The sequence below is a fragment of the Panthera onca genome, chromosome B2, assembly GCF_046562875.1.
Source record: "Panthera onca isolate mPanOnc1 chromosome B2, mPanOnc1 haplotype 2, whole genome shotgun sequence".
Classification (NCBI taxonomy): domain Eukaryota; kingdom Metazoa; phylum Chordata; class Mammalia; order Carnivora; family Felidae; genus Panthera; species Panthera onca.
In genome coordinates, this window is record NC_138343.1 from 50,758,709 (window position 1) to 50,781,634 (window position 22,926).

The window sequence follows — 22,926 nt, forward strand, 5'->3', positions numbered from 1 at the left end:
AAACCTAACAAAAGATATGCAAGACTTGTACATTAAGAATGACGAAATACTGGGGCGCCTGGGTGGCTCAGGTTAAGCCTTCAACTCTTGATTTTGGCTCAGGTCCTGAGATCAAGCTCTGCAGGGACAGTGCAGGAGCCTACTTGGGATTCTCTCTCCTGCTCTGTCTGCCCCTCCCCCATTCCTCTTTCTCTCCACTCCCCCCCTAAATAAACTTAAAAAAAAAAAACAAACTATAAAACAATGATGAGAAAAATTAAAGCTGTACTTGTTCTTGGGTCAGAAGACTCATTATGGTTAAAATGTCAATTCTTCCCAAACTGATCTATGGATTCAATCCAATTGCAGTCAAAACCCCAGGAGGGTTTGTTTGTTTTTGGTAGAAATTGCCAAACTGGTTCTAAAATTCATGTAGAAGTTCAAAGGGCTCAGAAGAGTCAAACCAAACTTTGCTGGAAAAGAACAAAGCCGGAGAGCTAACACTGCCTGATCTCACAATGTATTATAAAGCTACAGCAATAAAAAGAGTGTAGTACAGGCATAAAGATAGACATACAGATCAAATACAAAGAATCCAGAAATAAAATCACACACACACAGACAACTGGTATTAGACAAGCCACAAAGGCCATGTACCTCTGGCAGTGGAGAAAGGATAGTCTTTTCAACAAATTGTGCTGGGGCAACCAAAAGCAACAATCCATACCTTATACCACAGACAAAAGTAACTCAAAATGGGTCGTAAACCTAAATGTAAAGCCTAAGATTATAAAACTTCTAGAAGAAAATAAGGGAGCAAACTTTTGTGATCTTGGATTAAGGAAAGATTTCTTAGATACCACACCAAAAGTATAAAAGAACAAGTGGACAAACTGGACTTCATTAAAATGAACAACTTCTCTGTTCTTCAAAAGACATCATTTGAGACAATGAAAAGACTGGGAATGTCTATTATCTGGGAAGAATTACATCCAAAATATATAAAGAATTCTCAAATTCGGTAACAAGAGAACAACTCAGGGGGCACCTGAGTGGCTCAGTAGATTAAGCGTCCAACTTCGGCTCAGGTCATGATCTCGCGGTTCATGAGTTCGAGTCCCTCATCGGGTTCTGTGCAACTCAGACCCTGGAGCCTGTTTCAGGTTCTGTGTCTCCCTCTCTCTCTCTGCCCCTCCCTGTTCACAGTCTTTCTCTTTCTCTCAAAATAAACATTAAAAAGAAAATGTTTTTAAAGTTTTATAGTTTCCTTAAAAAGTTAAACACATCACTCCTAGGGAATAATCAAGGTAGATAAAAGCATTGAGTACAAAGACATAATGTTCATATAAATTTTGTTTGTAAAAGCTAAAAATTGGATACAATCCAAACAGTGGATAAACAAATCATAGTATATCCATGCGATGGAATACTACTCAGCAATGAAAGGGATGAACTACTTATACATGCAGCAAAAGGAATGAACCTCAAAATGTATATGCAGCTTAAAAAGCCAGACCAAAAAAGTACATGCTATAAGGTTTCCTAGATATAAAACTCTTAGGAAATGCAAATTCTACTATGGTGACAGAAAGGAGATCATTGGTTGCCTGTTAAGTGGGGAGGAAAGGGGGGTATTACAAAGGGGCACAAGAACATTTTTAGAATGATGGATGTTATTGTGATTGTAGTGATAGTTTCGCAGGTGTATACCTATATCAAAACTTATCAAACTGTACATTTTAAATATGTGCAGTTTGATGTATATCAGTTACATCTAAATAAAGGTGTTGAAATGTTTTTAAAAACCCACCTAACTTGGTTCAATCATGAACGAACAGAGATTAGCAAGCTTATTAGAATACACTCCCATCCAATACCAGCAGCACCCGTAATGCGCCAAATACAGTTTTCTAAATTTAACAACACATTCAGATGGCTGGAGTATATAAAATGTTCAGAAGCACAAATTCATTTTTTCCTTGATTTCACCACTGTGCTTTAGACATATGAATAAATGCTGTAAAACAATGTACACAGTGACAGCAGAAAGATAAAACAACTTGGCTTTATAGGTCACAAAACACTCAATGACCTATGTAAGAAACCTGAATCTTGACAATGACTATCAAGAAATAGTTGTGCTCAATATCTAATTCTAGTAAATCAGTGTCTAGTAATTATTTTTAAGACAATTTAGATTGTTAAAAGCAATTTAGAAATACTAGAATTACCATCAATACCATCAAAAATAATAAGCTAATGAAATATATATCTGAATAAACAAATATAAGTTTGTTAGTTTAAAAATAAACCCTACATACAGGGATTACCTCATTCCCCAATGACTATAGCTATTTTTTTTCTTCAAGTTTATATTTAAATTCCAGCTAGTTACCATACAGTGTAATATTAGTTTTAGTTGTAGAATTTAGGGATTCATCACTTACATACAATACCCAGTGCTCATCACAATTGCCCTAATAGCCATCACCTATTGATCCACCCCCTGTCCACCTCCCCTCCAGTAACCCTCAGTTTGTTCTCTATAGCTGAGAATCAGTTTGACCATGAGTATTTAGATGAGATATAGCAGATATTTTAAAACTTCCAAGTAGGGGCACCTGGGTAGCTCAGTTGGTTAAGTGACTGGCTCTTGATCTCCCCTCAGGTCATGATCTCACTGTTGTGTCACTCTGCACTGACAGCATGGAGCCTGCTTCCAATTCTCTCTTCTCTCTCCCTCTCTCTGCCCCTCTTCCACTCACGCTCTTGCTCACATACTCTCATTCAAACATTAAAAAAAAAAAAAAAATTCTTCCAAGTAAACATTTTAAGTTACCATTTATGAGTCTTTGTTTAGTAAGTTAGGCACTTCCTTGTACACCATTTCATCAACATTATCCTATTTAATCTTAATAACCCTATGAGGTATTATCATCCCTGTTTTATAGATAATAAAACTGAGGTTGAGATTAAGCAATTTGTCCAAGCTTCACATTCATTTACACTCAAATGGCTGCTTTTATTCATTCTAGATTTATAGCTCAGGGTTATGTTACTTTTCCTACAGGATCATAAGCTTATTAATCAGCAAGCTATGCATTTTCTAAATAGTCATTTAAGCATTCTTACCCTACACAAGCAAATTTGTAGTTCAAAGACCTATCAGCACTGAATATACCCCACCCCAGTTTTACTGGCTTTATGCAAAGAACACACTCAAGTATTAAAGGCATATTATATTTTCCTAAGATCACATGCACTTTTCTGCATACTACAGGACAATTACCTTCTTAACTTTGACAGCCACAACACTGGGTTAAAAAAAATTAGAAAAATTAAACGTTTGCTTTCAAATGTTGTTTCCTGACACCTTTACAACCTGTAGTGTGAACTGTGTAAAAGGAGATTTGATGAAATCTCATACATCGTAAATAATCCAAAACCTGGTATAAGGTGTTTAAGAAATGGACCTGGAGTCAGACAGATTTCAACTCTGATAATGCCTCTGCCATTATTAAGTAGCAGAAAGGCCAGGAAGGTAACTAACACGAGAGTGATTAGGAAAAAATCAAAAGTTGTATTTAGTGCCACGTTGGCAGCATACATTTCCTAAGTTGGTCTTTTAATGAGTACACTCTGGTTATAAACAAAAACTGTACCTGAAAAGTTGTGTCAGCTGTGAAAAGGGAAGGGCTTTCTTTTTTGCATACATAGAATGCTTAGCAGGCAGGAGAGCACCCAGGAACATCCATCTTACCTCTCCCCCAAAGCCCCCATCCTGGGGCAAAATGAAGTGTTTTCCTGGTACCCAGGAGTTAGAACGTCTATCTCCTACAGAAACAGAATAAATGGTGGCTAGGGTTAGGACCGGTTAAACCAAAGGTGAAACATACATCTGTAAGCTGATCTGGGAATCTACTCATGCATAACGTTGTCACAGGAGAATACTTTGGAGTTCCAAAAAGCCAGCATACACACACCTTTACAGTACGACCCATTTTTATCCCAGCGGCTGGTGGCAGCCTTCTCCTTTCCTCAACAGCCTGAAGATTATCTATCTCCAGGTGAATTTCAAAGAATAACATTCTGGTTTGAAATTATGTACGTTGCTTTTTAAAAATCTTATTCAAATTATACTCAAACTATAAAAGTTAGAAGGGAGATTCCAACCCTGTCATTTTCCAAAAGAGAAAACTGAGGCTCACCATCACACAGGCAGTTTGGCAGGCCTTGGACTACAACATAAGGAAACTACAACTCCAGGGTTCCTTCTGATAAACACTGTCAGGTGTAAATACTGTCCTAGTAACTAGGGCTGAGCATTTCCAAAAGCGGCAGGGTCTCCTTCTAACCACGGTTTGAAGGCCTTTTTTTTTTTTTTTTTTGGAGGGGGTGGGGTGGAGAAGAGGACTTATGAGTACAACACCAAAATTTCCCAATAAGAGCAGTAATTTGGTATCACACCAACACAGTCCAAATATCACATCTCAAACACCATTTTCTGTCTGGCAAGGCCATCCTTCATCTCCAGGGCCATACCACCCACCACACCCTTCTCTACTTTTATCTGCCCAGCCTGTTTCTGTTAATTCCCAAGGCTTCTGCATACAAACAGGCTTGCTTGCTGTCTGACCCTGACTGCAGACTTCACTTGGTGGATGTGGTCTGTGAGTCCCTCTGAGCAAGGAAAACTGCTAACACTGGAGTGGATGACTGCTCTCCTGCTCTTTTCAAAGGCTCGTCTCATCAAGGAAGCCTCCTGTGATAAATAGGACAGTATGGTTTTCAAACTCCTTAAGTGGCCACCATACTAAGAAATAATTTACATGTGACTCAATACATACCTGCTCAACATGCTCTCAAATAACCCAAAAGTTTGACCTAATACTGTTTGTGGTAATTGGTACTCTTCATCTTATTCCATTTTTTTCTTTTTTTTAAGTTCTGAAGAGAAGAAAACAAATCTAGGGAAATCCAAATTTATTTCTCAACCCACTAATGGATCATGACCTGCATGTAATAGTAACGTTCTGGGGCGCCTGGGTGGTCAGTCAGTTAAGCGTCCAACTTTGGCTCAGGTCGTGATCTCACAGTTCCTGAGTTCAAGCCCTGCATCAGGCTCTGTGCTGACAGCTCAGAGCCTGGAGCCTAGAGCCTGCTTCAGACTGTGTGTCTCCCTCTCTCTCAGTCACTCCCCAGCTGGAACTCTGTCGTGCTCGCTCTCAAAAATAAACATTAAAAAAAAAATTTTTTAAGTAGTAATGTTCTGTAACGTAAATGAGTAATTACTTTGACATGATACTAGGAGGAAGCACCAGCAAGTGTTTAGGCATGAGACTCCTCCCCGCCCCCGTTCAAAACATCACCCTCTCTATCTGCCCAAACAGAGATACCACAATGGAGAATTCATGCCTGCAATACCACAGGTCAAGGATCTAAGAGAGAACCAACTTCAGGGAACTAAGGTTTCACTTAAGCGCCATTTCAGGAGAAGAGTGGGGTCCCCCCCCAACCTTAACCATCTGAGCAGTCTTCACAATCTCACTTCTTCACAATCTCACTTCTTCTCCTTACATCAGGCTGCCTATTTCTAACTTGACTGTCAAAACTTGAGGGTAGGAATTTTACTCTTCCTAAAAACCCTATACTCTGCCCAGACATGATTGAAGCAGAATTTTCAAGGGGGCTGGAGAGTAGAGGATAGATCGTAAAATGCCCACAATATACAAATGAACATGTATAATATCAGATGCTGTGAAGAAACAAAGAACTTCAGAATAAAACTGAAGAATTACCAGTAAACACAATCCTGTACACTCCTTTTCTGTCCCAAGTATGACAAACCCCTTCTAGTAGAAATGTGAATGACTGATCATTATACTTTTCTAACTTAAAACAGCACAATTCCTTCAACTGTAAAAAAGCAGAATTATCTTCCAATCTTAGAAACAGACAAACTAGTTTTGCAAGGAGACACAGATATTCTGCATTGGCGTACCAGCACCTTGACGCTTAGGTCAAGAGTAATAACATGGACTAAAGATAAGCTTACACCTAAGCAAGCCATGGAAGACAGATGGTAAAAACAGACGCACTTTTCAAAAAAAGCATTTAATTATTTGAATTGTATCTACATGCGACTTTCAAAACGGAAGGGAGAGCGCAAAACGCTTTGGCAGAAAAAAAACTAAATCCAAAGGGGCAATGCTTTCCAGATCTTTCCCATAAACGATGGTTCAACATACTGAGAATACAAAAACATTTCACCTCTAGGCAGAACACATGTTGAAGCACTGATTTGTAAAGTTTAGACATTGGATCCAGGCCACGGAAAACCACTAACAAATCCCAACTGTGAAGCTTCAAGAATTCCCATTTAGAATTAAACAGGACAAGGAAGTTTCCTTCCCTTTAGGAAACCCGAGCCTTAATTTCTACAGAGGTGGTGCAGCAGAAGAGGGAGGAGGGTGAAGAGGGTGCGAGGTGACTGATGAGAAGTTGGGAGGTTTAAAACGTAATCTGCATGAGATGGGGCAGAAGCGAACATCCTTAAAACCTGACTCCTAGCAGCAATGGGCCTTCTAGGACAACTTTGTGCCTCTCTCACTGAGCACAAAAGCCCATTTTTACACGGGACGGTAGATCTCGAAACGCGGCCGGCACATGTATCAGACTGAGAACTCCTAGAAGCACCAAATGTCACACCTGCTCAAGCTCGCGCCCTCCCAGCGCCTACCCCGTTTTTTTTGAATAAAGGGGGAAACCCGTTAAGAATGAATGAATGGGATGGAGAAGTCTGGTGAGAAGGCTCAGGCAGGGCCCCACACCCCGGACGCGCGCCAGGCGAGGGCAGGGACAGCTCGTCCGAGGACCCTAGAGGCACACCGGATGACACGGACCACCGTGGGGCCCCGGGGCGCGCCTCGCAGAACAAAGGAGGCGCGGGGTGGCCTGACAGGGGAGCCAGGCGGGGGCGGAGGCCGTGGGCGCTCACCTCGTCGCCCCACTTGAGCACGTCCTTGTGCCGGTCCTTGACGGCGTGGTAGATGTGCAGGAACTGGAGGATCCCGTGCCGCCGCACGTGGTCGGCGTGGCGCTTGGTCTCCTCCCAGCTCAGCGGCGAGCCCTGGGACAGCAGCCCCATGGCTGCCCCCTCCTCCTTCTCGGGGCTGACGGCTGCCGCTCGCTCGGGGCGCTGGGCGCGAGACGGACACTCAGCTGCCCGCACAAGACGCCGGAGGCAGCAGCTGCTCCGCCCCGCGGGGGCGCCCTCGTGCCGCAGCCGGCGGAGAGAGGGAGGGTCCGCTCCTCTCCCGCTCCCCCGCGCGGGTCCTTGCCCCCCAGGTGACCGACTCAGGGGTCCGGCGCACCGCACGGGCACAGAGGCAGAGGGCAGGAGGGCAGGCTGGGCGGCTCTCGGCCAGGCGGCCTCGCCCGCTCCGGCTCCCGCCCCGCTCCTGCTCCCAGGCGGTGGCGACAGACCCCACCGCCGCGGTGCGGCAGCGGCTCCCGCTTCTCTTTGCCAGTGTCGTGCACTGGCTTCTTCCTACTTGTGACCAAGACCTGCGCCGCCACCGAGCATGCCCAGTCCTCCTATCTGCTCGCTCGCCGCTCCGAGGCGCGATCCGTAGCTCCGGATTTTATAGACTACGGGCGAGGGGCGGGGAAAGAAGGCGGTGCAGAAGAGGAAGCGTGGCCAAGCGCCCAAAGAAACACTGAGGAGGCTGAGGAGGAGGCGTGCGCAGGCGTGGTTGGGGCGGAGTCGAAGGGGAGGAGCTCACCGGGGGCCGGGAGAGTGAGATTCGCCCCTCTTTAAGCAAAGGAAACGTGTGGAAACTCGTTTTCTCTAATCCAAAGAGATAAACTTGGTGTTGGAGAAGAAATTTGATCATTTGAATTAATGAACAACCCTCTATATTCTTTGTGAGGTGAGAAAAGCCCTCACACTTATAAAAAAAACAGGTGAGGGCAGCCAGGTATGGTAATGACTCTGTAGCTTGGTAGTCAGATAAAACACCTGCTCAATTCTCGTTTCCACTATTTACTGACTGTGGGACTTTGGGCAAGTTATTTCTACACCCGTGTAAACTTATATTAATTCTATCTTTTATGTTGTAAGAGTGTGCACGATGCAGACGTGCATAGAGTTGATGACCAATACATTACCTGGTTATTAAGGAAATACAAGCTTGTGTATTTATACCATATGTATATATATGACAAGTATTTCTGTATTCTGTAATTATTTGACCTATATTCTTTGCACAGACACCATTCATTGCAACAAGAGGGACTCTGTCAACATCTACAGATGGATTTATTGATGGAATCTTCTCCAAAAGCATATCCCTCATCCAAACCTAATATTCATCCATTATGTGACTAAAATGATGTTCATGTGAGCTTACAAGAGTAGAGGATTTTAGAAGCAGCTGGGGTTGACCCTATCCTGGTGGCAAAGAGAAGGAAGGCGGTATCTCAGACCCAAGTTATTGTTCAATAAATATGTGTTGACAGAGTGCTGATGTGTCAGCGAGGGAGAAAGTGACAGCAACTAGATCACACACATGAGGCCAAAAGTGTATTCCATGAACTACAAAGTTAACATTTCTTAAGCACTTATTAACTAACTGCTGAGAGGCTATATGACAGAAGTCCCTTCTCCCACACCCATCCTATTGGATGTGCCCCTCTTAGGGCTTGGGGACATGGAAACCCAAGGTTTGGTTATAATCCTACAGTGGAGTGTGTGTATGTGTGTGGGGTGTGGGGGGGCGTGGATTTGTGGGGGTGTTTGAAGCTCAGGAGAGGTTTCAATCCCCAGCACACAGCAAGGATAAAAACCAAGCTTCATTCTAATTTGTTCACAGCCAACTCGACCTCAGCTGCTGCTGCATCTACTCTTCTTTGTACCCTCTGCACCAGCATCACCAGGCTTGTTTGGTCCTGGCTTTCCACTGACTTTTCTGCTTGGAAATCTCCACTTGACACATTCCTGTTTATCTGCTCAGTCCCAGTTATGCCTCTCCTTAATTTGGTTGCATTTGTACATGCCTCTAGTTCTACATTATGATAGAATAATTTTAAAAGTATCTCTATACTGACTTCCTCTGGGATAGAGTTAATTTATGCCTTTCATATCCTCGATTCTAGAAAAGTGCTTCCTATGTATCTTACTTCCTAAGGAAGGCAGGTAGTGTGGGGATCTAGGAGAGCAGTGTTGCTCATGTTTCACATGCAAGTGAGACATCTAAAAGATCATTTTTTATTCTCAAAATCTAGCATTTGCATGGGCCTGCATTGTTCAATACAATAGCCATCAACTACATGTGGCTACCGAGCATCTGAGGAATGGCTAATTTGACTGTAAAACTAATTTCAGCTTTATTTTAATCCACTGAAATAGACATTTCAAACTTGAAATTCCATTTGGTTACTGGAAAACTTTTACATAAATTTGGAGCAGGTTGGGAATATGAATTTACTTTTTTGCCTGTTAATTTTATAAAATGGAAATACAGATCAAGTATTTCCATTGAAAACTTAGTGGCCTAAGAGACCTACTGTGAGTGTAATACACATACCAGATTCAAAGACCTTACAAAAATAAGCATGTAGATACCTCATTAATAATTTTATATCAATTACATGTTGCCCTAACAGTATTTTGAATATGTTAAGATACAGTATGTGCTTAAATTAATTCATCTGTTTCTTTTCCGTTTTTAAAGGTGGTTAATGGGAAATTTAAGATTATCTTTGTGACTCGCATTCCACTTAATTGAAACAGCACAGGTGTAGACATTTACACTTTGCAAAGCACACACTCTTCTCCTACACCTGCTGCATTTCCTCACAATACCTGAAGCTGGACTCTTGGGAGAGTGTCAGTTTCATTTTAATGAACAAACAGGTATGGGGGGGGGGGGGGTTCAGTAAGAGATTTAAGTTCAAGTCTAGCCAAAATTCTAGATAGCACTGCATGTAGTGAGAGCGCTATAATTTGAGTCACTCAGTCCCAGGTTCCGGGTGACACAGAAGGGGGCCTCTCTTATTCGAATTCTAAACAAGCACCCCCCCCCCCCCCCCCCCGAGAGCCCCTGGGCTCAGGACGATCCCAAATGGGGTGCAGCATGATGGTACTATTTGGCAGTTATGTCAAATGTAAACTGTGGCCTCCACAGTGCCTTAATCAATTGCTGTTACAAGGAGAAAAAATCCCCAGCACAGATCAACGGAATTACAGTCAACAGTCAATCCCCTCTATTTGACAGTGTTTTTCATTTTTAGGTTTACTTCTTCGGTACTTCTACGAGTAGGTTTTCAGCGACTAGCCCCAGACAGATCGTTCAGGGCTTTAATGACCACTAACGGGAAACGGTGCCCATAGTCAGCTCTTCTTCAGGCCTTGCTCAAAGCGGATTCCCGGTCACATCTTCCGCGGAAAAAAACCCGGACTCAGTAGGCTCTAACCAACCGTTGCTACTGGCGATCAAGACGACGCTTTCACCTTTCACGCCTCCTAGCCCCGACAGTCGCAAGCCCCGCCTCCAGGGACGCCTGGAAAACTCGGACCACGGAGCAGTGAAGCTGGGGACCCGGAGCAACCGCGGGGCCGAGCTGAGCATGCTCGGAGGGAGGCTGGATAGCGGGAGGAAGCGGCGCGGGCGGCCGGCGCTGCACGCCGCGTCGTTGTTGTGATACAGCCCTCGCCACGTGACTGCGCCGGGCCCGCCTCCAGGCGCACGGTGCCGCCTCCCCGTGACTCAGCACTTTGTGCCTGTTCTGTGCTAGAGGTCACTGCCGGGATGCTGCTTGGGGCAAAGTTTCGGCCCTCCACTCCTGACACTCTCCCATCCCCCACACCCGGCTGCTGCTCCTAAGTGTTGCAGCAGCCATTTCAGACTCATTGGTTTTCGGGCCTCTTGAGTACGGAGGGAAAAAAGTCTATTTCCCTGTGGTCATGCCAGTTCCAATTTTCCCTGAGTCAGCAGCTTCCGATGATAGCCTGGAGCTGACCGCACAAAGATCAAACGAGGAAAGCAGAGGGACTTTTGCCTAAGGGTCTCTAAGGGAGAAATTTGCAGGTTCAGGCCGCTTTGCGGTCACCCGCCCCAGCCCTTACTGCTCTGTTTGGCTTGAACGTCCTCTAGATGGTATCCCGGCCGTCGCAGTAATTTACTCTTCATGGTGCACCTGCTTTATGCCGAGCACTTTGATCTAGAATCCATGGAACAATCCTGGTTGTTGCCATGTTTTATAGATAAGGCAACTGAGATCCAGTAATAGTAACAGGTAGTGGCTACTCAGGGATCTGAACTACAGTGCACTTTCTATTACAACTCATAGTCTGGGTGGAGCTGAAGGCCTCCTTCTGTGGGGCTCCTGTCTTCTTGGTGCCACCTCCGCTAAGGCCTCCTCTCCTCTGACATTCCCTTTCCCCCAAAAAACCTCTGTTCTGACGGTGAGGTGTTTAAGATTTTCTTGCTTTGTGTTTTAATTATTGGTAGAAACAACTAGTTGTTTCTCAACTCAAGTGCATACAGTACAAAATGCAAAAGATGCATGAAGGATTTTTTCCCTACCATCGCATTGTGCTTAGAATTTGACTACATTGAAGAAATACCCCAGGGCTTTATCACAGAAGAGCAGTGCCCAAAAGACTGTGGTCTTCACCCTGGCTCAGGGGAGCGTGCCCAGTTCTTCTAAGCAAAGTTGTGTTTGTTATCATCAGGGACACTTCCTTCTTCACCTGAGGTTTCTCTCCCAGCCTAAACATTCTCTGATGTCAATACCACTAAGTTAGTTGAAAAAGTGCAATTTTTTTTTTTGTATTGTGTAGTATTTCTAACACATGTTGCTGAAATATGTTACTGTCATTCTAAGTCGACAAAACACTGAACCACCATCAACTTGATTTTTAAAGCCGACTTTTAGTTCATATGGATTTTTAAAAAATAAAAATGTGCTTATTTTCATATAGTCACAAAAGGTTTGCTCCCTCAAGTGAGGCCTATATTAAGATGAGGAAGCTTGAGTGTAAAGAAGATGGATAGGAGTCAATGGGGTGAGATTAAAGATGTGGGAATGAGAGAGGATGCCTTTAGAAGATCTCTCAGGAGACATGATGGAATCCGGGACACATGTGAAATGGTGAGGTTTTTCATAACAGTATCACGATCTTATCAGATGCTAGGGAAGCAGATAAGGAGGCCAAGATTGATGTGTTTGGGACAGGGAAGGTAATAGCTCAGCCCAGTAGATTCACTCTCTTCACTGGAGTATGGTTAAAGAAACACAATTTTTTATTGCAGACATTTCCGAGCAAGCAGAAAAGTACAGAGGACATAGTGTAATGTACCTATTACCCATCTTCAGGATCACCACATAGCTAATCTCATCTCAGATATTCACCCCCTCCCATTAATTTAAAGCAAATCTCACTGGCATCTGATCTCAGGTAGTTAGCTTTAAGTGACAAATGTAAAAGACAATTTGAGCAATTGGTACTGAGGGATGATCCAGGAAGATGAAAAGGAGAAAGCAATAGGCTAATCCCTTACTGGAAGTCAATTTCCTTCATCCTAAAATTGGAGACAGGTGATGTTATCCAATTGTTTTTATTCCAACTTTTCTAGCTATTGTTCCACATTGGGTGACCTTGCATTTGAAAACAAAACTAAAAAACCCTACTTGTCACATGTGGTATAAACTTTCACAGTGGCTGGCATGGGTAATTATTATTGTCAAAGGAGGCCCACTGTCAAATATGAGTAAGGTCTTTAAGGCATGTATTTATGTTTTTGAAGATTCCTATTTTTTCTTCCCATTGCACTCACCTTTATTCACATAGATGTAAGCTTCATTCTAGATTAGATAACACCAAATAATTGACCTTTGGCACACAGCAATTTGTGGATGATGAAATGTGAAAAAGTGCCAATCATAATTACACCTACGTGGAAAGGCAACTATACTGGATACCAAGCAATTTTGCTTCAATAAAACATGTCCAAAAAGCAAAAACAAAAACAAAGGAATAACATAATTGTACTTCCGGGAGGTATTTTTCACACACGATACCCCCTGCTGCTGCTTATTTTAGTACTTAGTTATTTAATAGTTATTTTGAAGGGAAAAATCAACTCATGGAAAAACTGCCTATCCTACAATGCACGGGAGAGCCCCACACAAAGAACTATTCAACTCAAAATGTCAACAGTGTGAAGGTTGAGAAACCTTGGTCTACATGTATTAGGATTAACTCTAAATATTACATGGGTGCCTTTCTTTAAACATTTGTAACGGGCACCTGGGTGGCTCGGTTGATTAAGCAGCTCAGGTCATGATCTCACGGTTTGTGGGTTCGAGCCCCGCATCGATCAGGCTCTGTAATGACAGAGCGTGGAACCTACTTTCGGATTCTGTGTCTTCTTCTCTCTCTGCCCCTCATCCGCTCACACTCTGTTTCTCAAAAATAAATAACTGTTTATATGTAGCTATTGAATATACCACTAGTCTCCAGTGTGTTGATGGGGCCCATGATAAGAGGGAGTAAGACCACTTCTTTATCTTGTTTCTCTTTTCCTTGTGGCCACTTCCTGATCTAGCCCTGGTCTACTCTCCTAGTCTTAGTTCTTGTCCATGTGAGACCAGTAATATATCAATATCAATATTAAATTTTTTTAATGTTTACTTGTGAGAGAGAGAGACAGAAACATGCACATGTGCATGCCCATGAACAGGGAGGTGGCAGAGAGGGAGAGAGAGAGAATCCAAAGCAGGCCTGGTGCTGTCAGAGCAGAGCCCTGTGTGGGGCTTGAACTCACGAACCATGAGATCACGACCTCAGCCGAAGTCAGATGCTCAACCAACAGAGCCACACAGATGCCCCACCAATATTAATATTAAGCTGCAGAGTTCTTAGTGCCCTGCTTACATTTTTTAAAAATTCAGTTTTAAAGAATAAAAACTCATTAGGTCTTAGAAGCTCTGTTACTACTGGACAGAGAATATGGCATACCAGAAAAGTCTTGGCTTGAGTGTTAGAACTGATTTGGAATCCCAGCTCTGGCCCCTCTAGCTCTGTGACCTTGGGCAAACTCCTGTGCTTGAGTTTCATCATTTGTATAATGGGGGAAAGCGATACTTTGATGAGTGCTTGTAAAGACTGAAAATAACATGCGGAATATCTGACACATATAGTGAGGAGGGGGAGGCTCACTGAATGGTACTTCTTTTTCATCAATTAAGGCAAGGTAGGAATTTTAGGAGACACAACATCACTACGTTCAAGTAGCAGTAAGCTCAGAAAATATCTTCCTGCCACAGATGTTTTCCGCTGTTGCAATGGTAAAAGGTTGCAGTTTCCTGGAAAGACACTCCCCTATTACTCAAAAGCTTAGCACCTGTAAAAGCCAGGGCCACTAAAAACCGTCTCTGGCACTTTAATTTTTAATATTTTGTGATGACAGCCAGTGTTTTCGCTGTAAGAATAGTTTAAGCAAACCTTCACTGGCTCTTCTACCTTCTCCCTCCCCAAATAGACACCTGTACAAAGTAGAGAACAGCTTGCTAGTCAGCAGTCAACTCCGTGGCCTTGGGTAGGAACTTTATGGAACTATGCTTAAGGTTATCAGGCCACAGCTTATATATAAGGGGATGCCAGTAAGTTCACCAAAGACAGAGTTGCTATGAAGCATCACTTGGTGTGGACAGCTCTGCTCTGGCACAGTCCAACGGTCACTTTCAGAGGAGTGTTCAGCCAGGGAGATGGGCACCAGATAAACACGTTGTTTTGCTTATCCTTGATCTAGGGAAGGAAGGGGAACTAGTGATCAGGAAGATTCACATTTATCCCCCCACCCACACCCCCCTGCAAAACAAGGCAGAGCTTCCCAAAAAGCATGGCTTGGAATACTAATGTGCCCTAACTAGCAATGGGATACCAAAATGACATTCCCTTCAGCCCTTGCAATGGCAAAGCAGGACCTGATTTGGGTGGCCAGAGCCTTCTGGTCTGGTCACATCTCACTGTGGACAACAACATCCTTTACAGTAAAAACATTCTCAGTTTCAAGGTGTGTAATGTTGTGAAAAAGGTTAGGAAAGATTTCTATGAGGTGTTAGCCCATTTTACAGAGGAGGAAGTGGAGGCTCACAGATTAGGAAGCACACTCAAAGGCTAGCCAGAGACTTGTAAATAGCAAGTAAACAGCAGAACTTGGATTTGATTCCAGGTCTCTTTGCCTTCAGAGTCCAAATTCATTCCACTTTCCCTCTCACTGCTGAAAACAAAACTCAATCATATGTATCAACAGTAATACTTAAATTTTTTTTTTTTTTTTTTTTTTTTTTTAATATATGAAATTTACTGTCAAATTGGTTTCCATACAACACCCAGTGCTCATCCCAAAAGGTGCCCTCCTCAATTCCCATCACCCACCCTGCCCTCCCTCCCACCCCCCATCAACCCTCAGTTTGTTCTCAGTTTTTAACAGTCTCTTATGCTTTGGCTCTCTCCCACTCTAACCTCTTTTTTTTTTTTTTTTTTTTTTTTTCCTTCCCCTCCCCCATGGGTTTCTGTTATGTTTCTCAGGATCCACATAAGAGTGAAACCATATGGTATCTGTCTTTCTCTGTATGGCTTATTTCACTTAGCATCACACTCTCCAGTTCCATCCATGTTGCTACAAAAGGCCATATTTCATTTTTTCTCATTGCCACGTAGTATTCCATTGTGTATATAAACCACAATTTCTTTATCCATTCATCAGTTGATGGACATTTAGGCTCTTTCCATAATTTGGCTATTGTTGAGAGTGCCGCTATAAACATTGGGGTACAGGTGCCCCTATGCATCAGTACTCCTGTATCCCTTGGATAAATTCCTAGCAGTGCTATTGCTGGGTCATAGGGTAGGTCTATTTTTAATTTTCTGAGGAACCTCCACACTGCTTTCCAGATTGAATAGGCCTTTATGGCTTGCGATGTGCTTTGGCAGAAGAAATGGGGAGTTGAGGGGTAAACGAATGAACATTTCTCTTATACCTATACTGAATCGTTTCCACATACAGGGAACTAATCAGGGTTCACCTTGCCCTCAGCAAGGTCAGGGGCACAGTCCTGTAGTTGAGGGAATGTGTGATGGGGAAATTCACTAGGTTTTCTAAGTTGTAATTAGATTGCAATGGTCAAAACAACAGCTAAAACCTTGAATGTGAGAACGTGTCCTTGGAGATAGTATTATTATTGAAGTTAGAGTTAGGCACTATCTTCTAGTTTTCAAATAACTAAGACAGTTTTTTACAGATGTCTTCTAATACTTAAGAACACAGATGAAATATGTCCATAAACTAGCTGTGAAATTAGTACCAGTGTTGATCTGGGCTACAAAGAACTTTTGGAAGTTTGGACAATATATAAAGTTCTGTGATTATACAACTAAGGCAATTCTCTGCCAGTTGAACTAAATTTGTGTTTATTTAACAAATATGTACTACGTACCCACTCTGCACGGGTCCTGTTCTTGGTGCCGAAGATACTGGGTGAAAGGGAAGAGCAACATTCTGTTTTCATGGAGCTTTCTTTCTAGAGTGAGAAGACGGACAATAAACAAGAATATAAACTCAGTAATTTTAGGTGTCATTATGAAGAAAATAATAAAGAGCACCTATTGTTTTTGTGATGATTTATGTGTGTCAGACTGGTTAGTTCTGCTAATGATTTAGCTCTGAGTGCTGTGATTTGTACCCTGAAAAAGACACCAGCCCTGGAGAATTTCCCTTTGCTCAGACTGGGGATAAAATCTCTCAGTTGAAGAATTTTTCCCCCTTTATCTTCAGGTAGGGCATACAGCTTACTTCTTAGATGATTTCAAAATGAGGTAATCAGTGAGGAATGCTATTGAAAGATAGATGCTTTAGTTAACCTTTGATAGTCTCTGGTTTCTGTTATGAATCTACAGACCTTAGAAGCATAATATTTAAAACAGTATGTAAAATCTGAAGGGTTTATGAGAGATTTATAATGGGATTTATTCAGTAAGTCAAAATTGTGTCAAAATGTCAAGGAATATTTGATTTGACGTTAATTAAATTGACTGGACTTGTTACATGATTAGGGTTTTATTTTTTCAAACGTTACTTGGGGATGAAAATGATAATTGATAGCATGCCTTTGCTAACATTACACGATACTATTCTGCAGGCAGACCATATTGATAAAAAGTTCCTAGTGCAGATGGTGGAATGCTTTAGTATTTAAAGCTAAAGAGGAAAAGTGCAAATAATCACATTTTTCAGAAATTTGGTACATTTGATAATGTCAGATTTGTAAGATATAAATAATCTAATCCATACTCAGTATATTACATCCAAAGTGGCTTATGAATCCTATTTTTTTTCCTTGTAAGAAAACAATATAAATTCTGCTTGAAGGTGGCATCCTCAATAAGAGTTTTCTCTCTTTTATCTATTTAAAATTTTTCTAGATGGGGGGGGCACATGGCTGGCTCGGTCAGTAGAGCACCTGACTCTTGATCTCAGGGTTGTAAACTTGAGCCCCATGTTGGATGTAGAAATTACTTAAAAAAATAAAATCTTTAAAAAAAATTCTAGATGTAAAAAAGGAGATTCAACTAAAATATTTTAACTAAAATAATATGACTTGAGGTTTCCAAGTTTTAGTTTTCAAGTTATGGCTAGTTTATACAGTTTTGGCTGTTTTATATTCAGATGATTATATGGTAGTTTGTTTAAAAGGCAAAAACATGCCAACGTAAGCCAGCAAATATTTACTTGAACATTTAAAGTCTGTTACCAGCTCAGTTCAGCTAATGTGTTGTTGCATGATTGATGAAAGCTGGCTTTCTTTTAATTGTACTTAGGACACTGCAGAAATAATAAAAAACAATGGCTATTATGTTTCATTTTCTCTGAGGCTTGTAGTTCATTAATGTCATTAGTATTGCATTCCCGAGTCCCAGGGGAAGGACACAAAAGCTGATGCAGATTATGAGAAGTTACCAGAAAATGGGAGAGAGGAAGAAAGAACAGAGGGAAAAATGAAAGAAAGAAGAAAATGATAATAAGAAGGAAAGGAAAGAAAACAGGAACAGCATGGGTTAGTGTCTTAGATTCCTGACGTACCAGCTCATTATGATTCACTCACTCATTCCTTCAAATATTCATGTGATAGTGATATTACTTTGGGCAGATAAATTAATTTCTTCACCTGGGTTCTGGAAGAAAGAAAGATTAAGAAAAAAAAGTAAGAGGGGGTGCCTGGGTGGCTCATTCGGTTAAACCTCCGACTCTTGATTTCTGCTCAGGTCATGATCTCACAGTCACGGGATGAGCCCTGTGCCGGGCTCTGCGCTGAGCGTGGAGCCTGCTTGGGATTTTCTCTGTCTCCTCTTTCTCTCTGCCTCTCTCCCGCTCATGCTCTCTGTCTCTCTCTCAAAAAAATAAATAAATAAACATTAAAAGAAAAAAAAAGTAAGAGAAGAAACTGGTGGAAATGATCATAATTCCAGCCCTGGTTCATCATCATTGTGAGGGTAAACAATATAACATATATGAAAGTGCTTTGAAAAAATTCTCTATAGAAGAATATTCTCAATAGGTACTATTAATAAGAGGCAAAGGCCCATTCACCATCTAAAACTGTGTTGGAGGTTTTGCAAGTGGCCTTCCAGATGGACTCAGGCCCCAAAGTACAGACAGTAAGGTGGACATCTTTTATCTTGTGAGAAAAGCGTGCAGAGTGTCCAATATTCAAGCTGAGTGTATGAGGGTATGGTAGGAACAGAACAATGTCTCTTCAATGGCCTATGGTAAAATAAAATTAAAAAAAAAAACACACTATAGCTTTACATATTTAAGATATGATACCTTATTGTTTGGGAAGAAAGTGGGTAGATGATTCACTCTACAAAACAGGAAAAGATCAAGGCAGCTGATTCATCCAACTCAAGGCCGGGATCAGATAATTACGGAGGCTGCATTCCACTGACGGAGGCCATAGTGTGGGTCGGTCACTATGTGCACACTCTTAAGTGTCCTTAATTGTAACATTTAATTGTAACAATATGAGGTGGGCGACAGTATCTCCAGTTGAAAAATTTGAGGATTTAAGCCTACTTGTAAAGTGACATAGCTAGTAAATGGCTGAATCTAAATTCAAATCCAGGTGTTCACCACCTTGCTTCTCCCTTTCAGTTCTCTAGGCATCCCTCTGCCACCTGCTCTTCCCCAATTCTGTAGGAGAACAGAGGTCCCAGGCCCAGGGACCTCCTGCAAAGTCAGCTGTTGGTTCTGAGGACACTGAGGTCAGGGACCTTTCTTTCCCCAGCCCTTCCCCATTTTCTGTAGCATTTCTGGAGAGTGTGGGCATTTCCTCCTCGTTTCTTGTGGTGATGGCATCCATCTGGTTGCTTCAGTTTCTGCATCAGTTTCCTGCTTCTCAGTGATGGTCTAGTTCCGGTAGTCAGGGACTACTTTGTGGGGATTAACAGAGGAGCTGGGAAGGGTGGGGGTTCACTAAAAAGAGGCAGGTAAAGTAGTAAAGTAAGGGTACTGAGGAAATATGAATAGATCTAATGAATATTTATTAAGTGCCTACTAGGTGCCAGGTATGGTGCTAGGTGCTTGGACAAAAAGGTGAGCAAAAGGCATGGTAGTTCCTTCACAGTTTACAGCCATGCTGGGTAGGAAGAGACTGGTGTTAAATAAGGAGCCATATGAATTAATGCATAATTTAAAATTATTATGCTTTATGACAGTAAAAGAGTGTCATGACAGAGAATAAGGGGAGGAGGACATAGTTTAGATGGGACAGGGGGTGGCTGTTTCAGGAAAGGCCTCTCTGGGAAAGTGACATTTAAAACAACATGTTTATCAACTGAATACTGAAATACTTGTATTGTTGAGGATTTCAGAGTAATAAAATTATTAACCTCTGATGAAAGTTACAGGTAATAGTAGGGAATACTTTTACTTTTATTACACACACAAACTTTTCCTACAGCTTTTATTTATTTATTTTTATTTATTTATTTTAAATGTTTATTTATTTTTGAGAGAGAGCACAAGTGCGGGCGGGGCAGAGAGAGAAAGAAGGGAGACACAGAACCTGAAGCAGGCTCCAGGCTCTGAGCCGTCAGCACAGAGCCTGATTTGAGGCTTCAACTCCGGAACTCCGGATCAGCAAGGTCATGACCTAGGCTGAAGTCGGACACTTAACCAACTGAGCCATCCAGGTACAGTCTACAACTTTTAAAAGTAAATTGCAGCTGGTGGCAAGTATTTCTACTATGACGTAATTATACATTTTCACAAACTATTATTGTCTTTGTATCTCCTGGAGTAAACCATAATAATCACCATTTTTACAGATAAAATAACTATTGTGTTGTGAAGGGATTTCTTTTTTCCTCATATCCCCCAAGTAATCAAAGTTTACTCCTTTCTATACACGTAACAGAAATTCTTTTCTCTCCATTTAATAGGTCTGTTTTAATATTAACATTCTACAATTTGTGGGCTACCTCTCATTTTTAAGTCTTAGGTAAGCACATAGTGATTTGTGCCCAGTGTAATGTTACTTAAATACTTATTTAGGATACACCTACATTTTCATAGAGAATAAAGTGATGAAATTTTAGCAACCTTTAATGGTGACCAAATAAAACACTTTGAAAGCTTTTAGAAAGTATATAATAAAATATGTATTTTCCCCCTTTTTGGGATATAAATTATTCGCCTTGTTTTCTATTGAAAGTTACTGCTTAAATAGCTTACGTTAAAAAAAAAAGTTATCTTAGTTAGTGGGAAAGACTATTAATCAAAATCTTTTACAATCCATCCTTACCTCTACGCAACGACTTTGTGCAAAACCATACATGTTTATTTCAAAATGTAAAAGTAATGTTTGTAAAGAATCTCACCATCATCAAAGCATTAAAAGCATTTACTTGCTGAGTAACAGGAAAGTTTGTTAAATAGTATAAATAACAAATTTCCTCAGTTCTGATTCTTATTTTTTATAATTTATGATTTCTGAGTTCAAGATTTATTTTATAATCATTTGAAACAGGGTGCTGTCGAAAAAACCACCAGACGCTGAACAGAAGCGAGGCAAGATTTTATTCACGGCCAGGCCAAACCTGATCTCCTGATCTTAAGGAGAAAAGTGCAGAGAAGGGCCCTGAACAAAGGTAGCAGTGAGCTTATATGGATTTTAGCAAGTCAGAATACGTCATTATTTAGTTAACCAATTACAATTTACAACATTTCATGGTAGCCAATTATATTGTGACATAAAGACGTTAGTTTTGGTGGGAACCTATCAATTTAAAGGTCTTTGTCCTAAGAGGGTTTAAAATGACCAATCATAGTTAGACACCTGAGATGCTGTAGGGCAGTGAGTACGTGACTTTTTACATGTTGGTCTTGCCTAGCCCAGATCTTGGTAGAGGGGGTGGGGGAGCGTTTTGCATCCTAAGTTATCTGTTTAGTAAGCAGGCGAGGTCACAGAAGTGAGATAGGGCAGTTAGTAATTTCCGATAACCCTAATAGGGAACTACATAAGCTTTTGTCTCAATTATTCATGAAAGGTGTGTTTAAGCCGAACTTATATACAATAAGCTTTCTGATATCTTATAAGTTGACCTATTACACATTGTATATGATCGATGTTATAGGTAGGGTTAAAAAAGTATTTTTCCAAGAAAAAAAGAAAACTTATTTAAATCGATGGCGCAACTTACAACTAATGGCATCTTAGAACTGGCAAAATATAGTGTGAGATACATACTGATGTCAAAAAGCAAGTCTTGACTTCACCCATCTGGATTATATACAAAATGAAATACCATTCAATTTTAATACCCAACTTACCACAGTTCTTCTGCTGCATGAATGTCAGAACATGGCAAACTGGAATCAACTGTTGCCACTGGAACAGACTGCTTCTACTGGAAGAAAGGAGGGCTGGTGTGCTGGTAATGTTTCCCTTTTAAATTTTTCGGTTCTTTAAAACCTGGCTAGCTATTCCTTAATTATGTTAAATCCTCTCTGTCAACAATAGCTGTGTGTTTCTGCCTCTTGCCTGGACTCCAACTGATACACATCATTTCCTATCCTTCTGGCTTCTCTCCACCACTGTGTTGTTAGTATCTAGAGTTTGAGTTCTACATTATTAAACAAAATATATATATATATATATATATATATATATATACATATATATATATATTTGTATTTTTAAATTTTTCTCTGTTTATTTTTTGAATAAAAAATGGGGACCTGCATTTCATCTATTTCAGACAAAAAAATTTTTTTGACAACTTTTTCAGTTAACAACTTTCTCACTGTATCACTGGCATATGACAAACTATACATATTTAAAGTGTACATTTTGATAAGTTTTAGTATATGCATACAGTTGTGAAATCACCACTATAATGAAGATAATGAACATATTTATCACCTCCAAAAGTTTTCTTTTGCTCTTTTGTAATCATGCTCTCACACCCTTCCCTGCCTTTCTTCCCCATCTCTAGGCAACCACTGATCTGCTTCTTATCACTACAGATAAGTTACACTTTCTAGAATTTTATATAAATGGGTCAAACAGTATGTACTCTTTTATTTTGTCTTGTTTATCATTATTAGTTTGTAGCTTGTTCATGTTATTGTATGTATCAATAGTTCATTCCTTTGTATTGCGTCTGACTAGTATTCCATTATATGAATGTGCCGCAATTTACTTATCCATTTACCTGTTAATGGACATTTAGATTGTTTCCAGTTTGGGCTATTGCCAGTAAATTTGCTAGGAACGTTCAAGTACAAGTCTTTGTTGTTGTTATTTATAAAGAGCAATGTTTTTTAAGTTTATTTGTTTTTTAGAGAGAGTGAGAGCGGGCATGGGGGTGCGTGC

At 41.1% G+C, this 22,926-nt stretch overlaps 1 protein-coding gene and 1 long non-coding RNA gene across 2 annotated transcripts in view; both read right to left on the reverse strand.

Moving 5' to 3' along the window:
- GCLC (glutamate-cysteine ligase catalytic subunit) overlaps nt 1-7,611 on the reverse strand; it is a 50,911-nt gene extending 43,300 nt beyond the window's left edge. Inside the window, exon 1 of the mRNA XM_060615760.3 lies at nt 6,977-7,611. Coding sequence (XP_060471743.1) covers nt 6,977-7,126 — 150 coding nt within the window. The 5' untranslated portion in view covers nt 7,127-7,611. The remainder of the gene's footprint in view (nt 1-6,976) is intronic.
- A 5,440-nt stretch (nt 7,612-13,051) lies between these two features.
- LOC132667210 (uncharacterized) lies at nt 13,052-22,092 on the reverse strand. Its single transcript, XR_009605045.3, has 4 exons — nt 21,882-22,092; nt 18,132-18,223; nt 16,489-16,572; nt 13,052-14,794 (listed from the first exon to the last, which is right to left on the reverse strand). It is a non-coding gene; the product is annotated as an uncharacterized LOC132667210 (long non-coding RNA).
- Nucleotides 22,093-22,926: the final 834 nt, after the last annotated feature.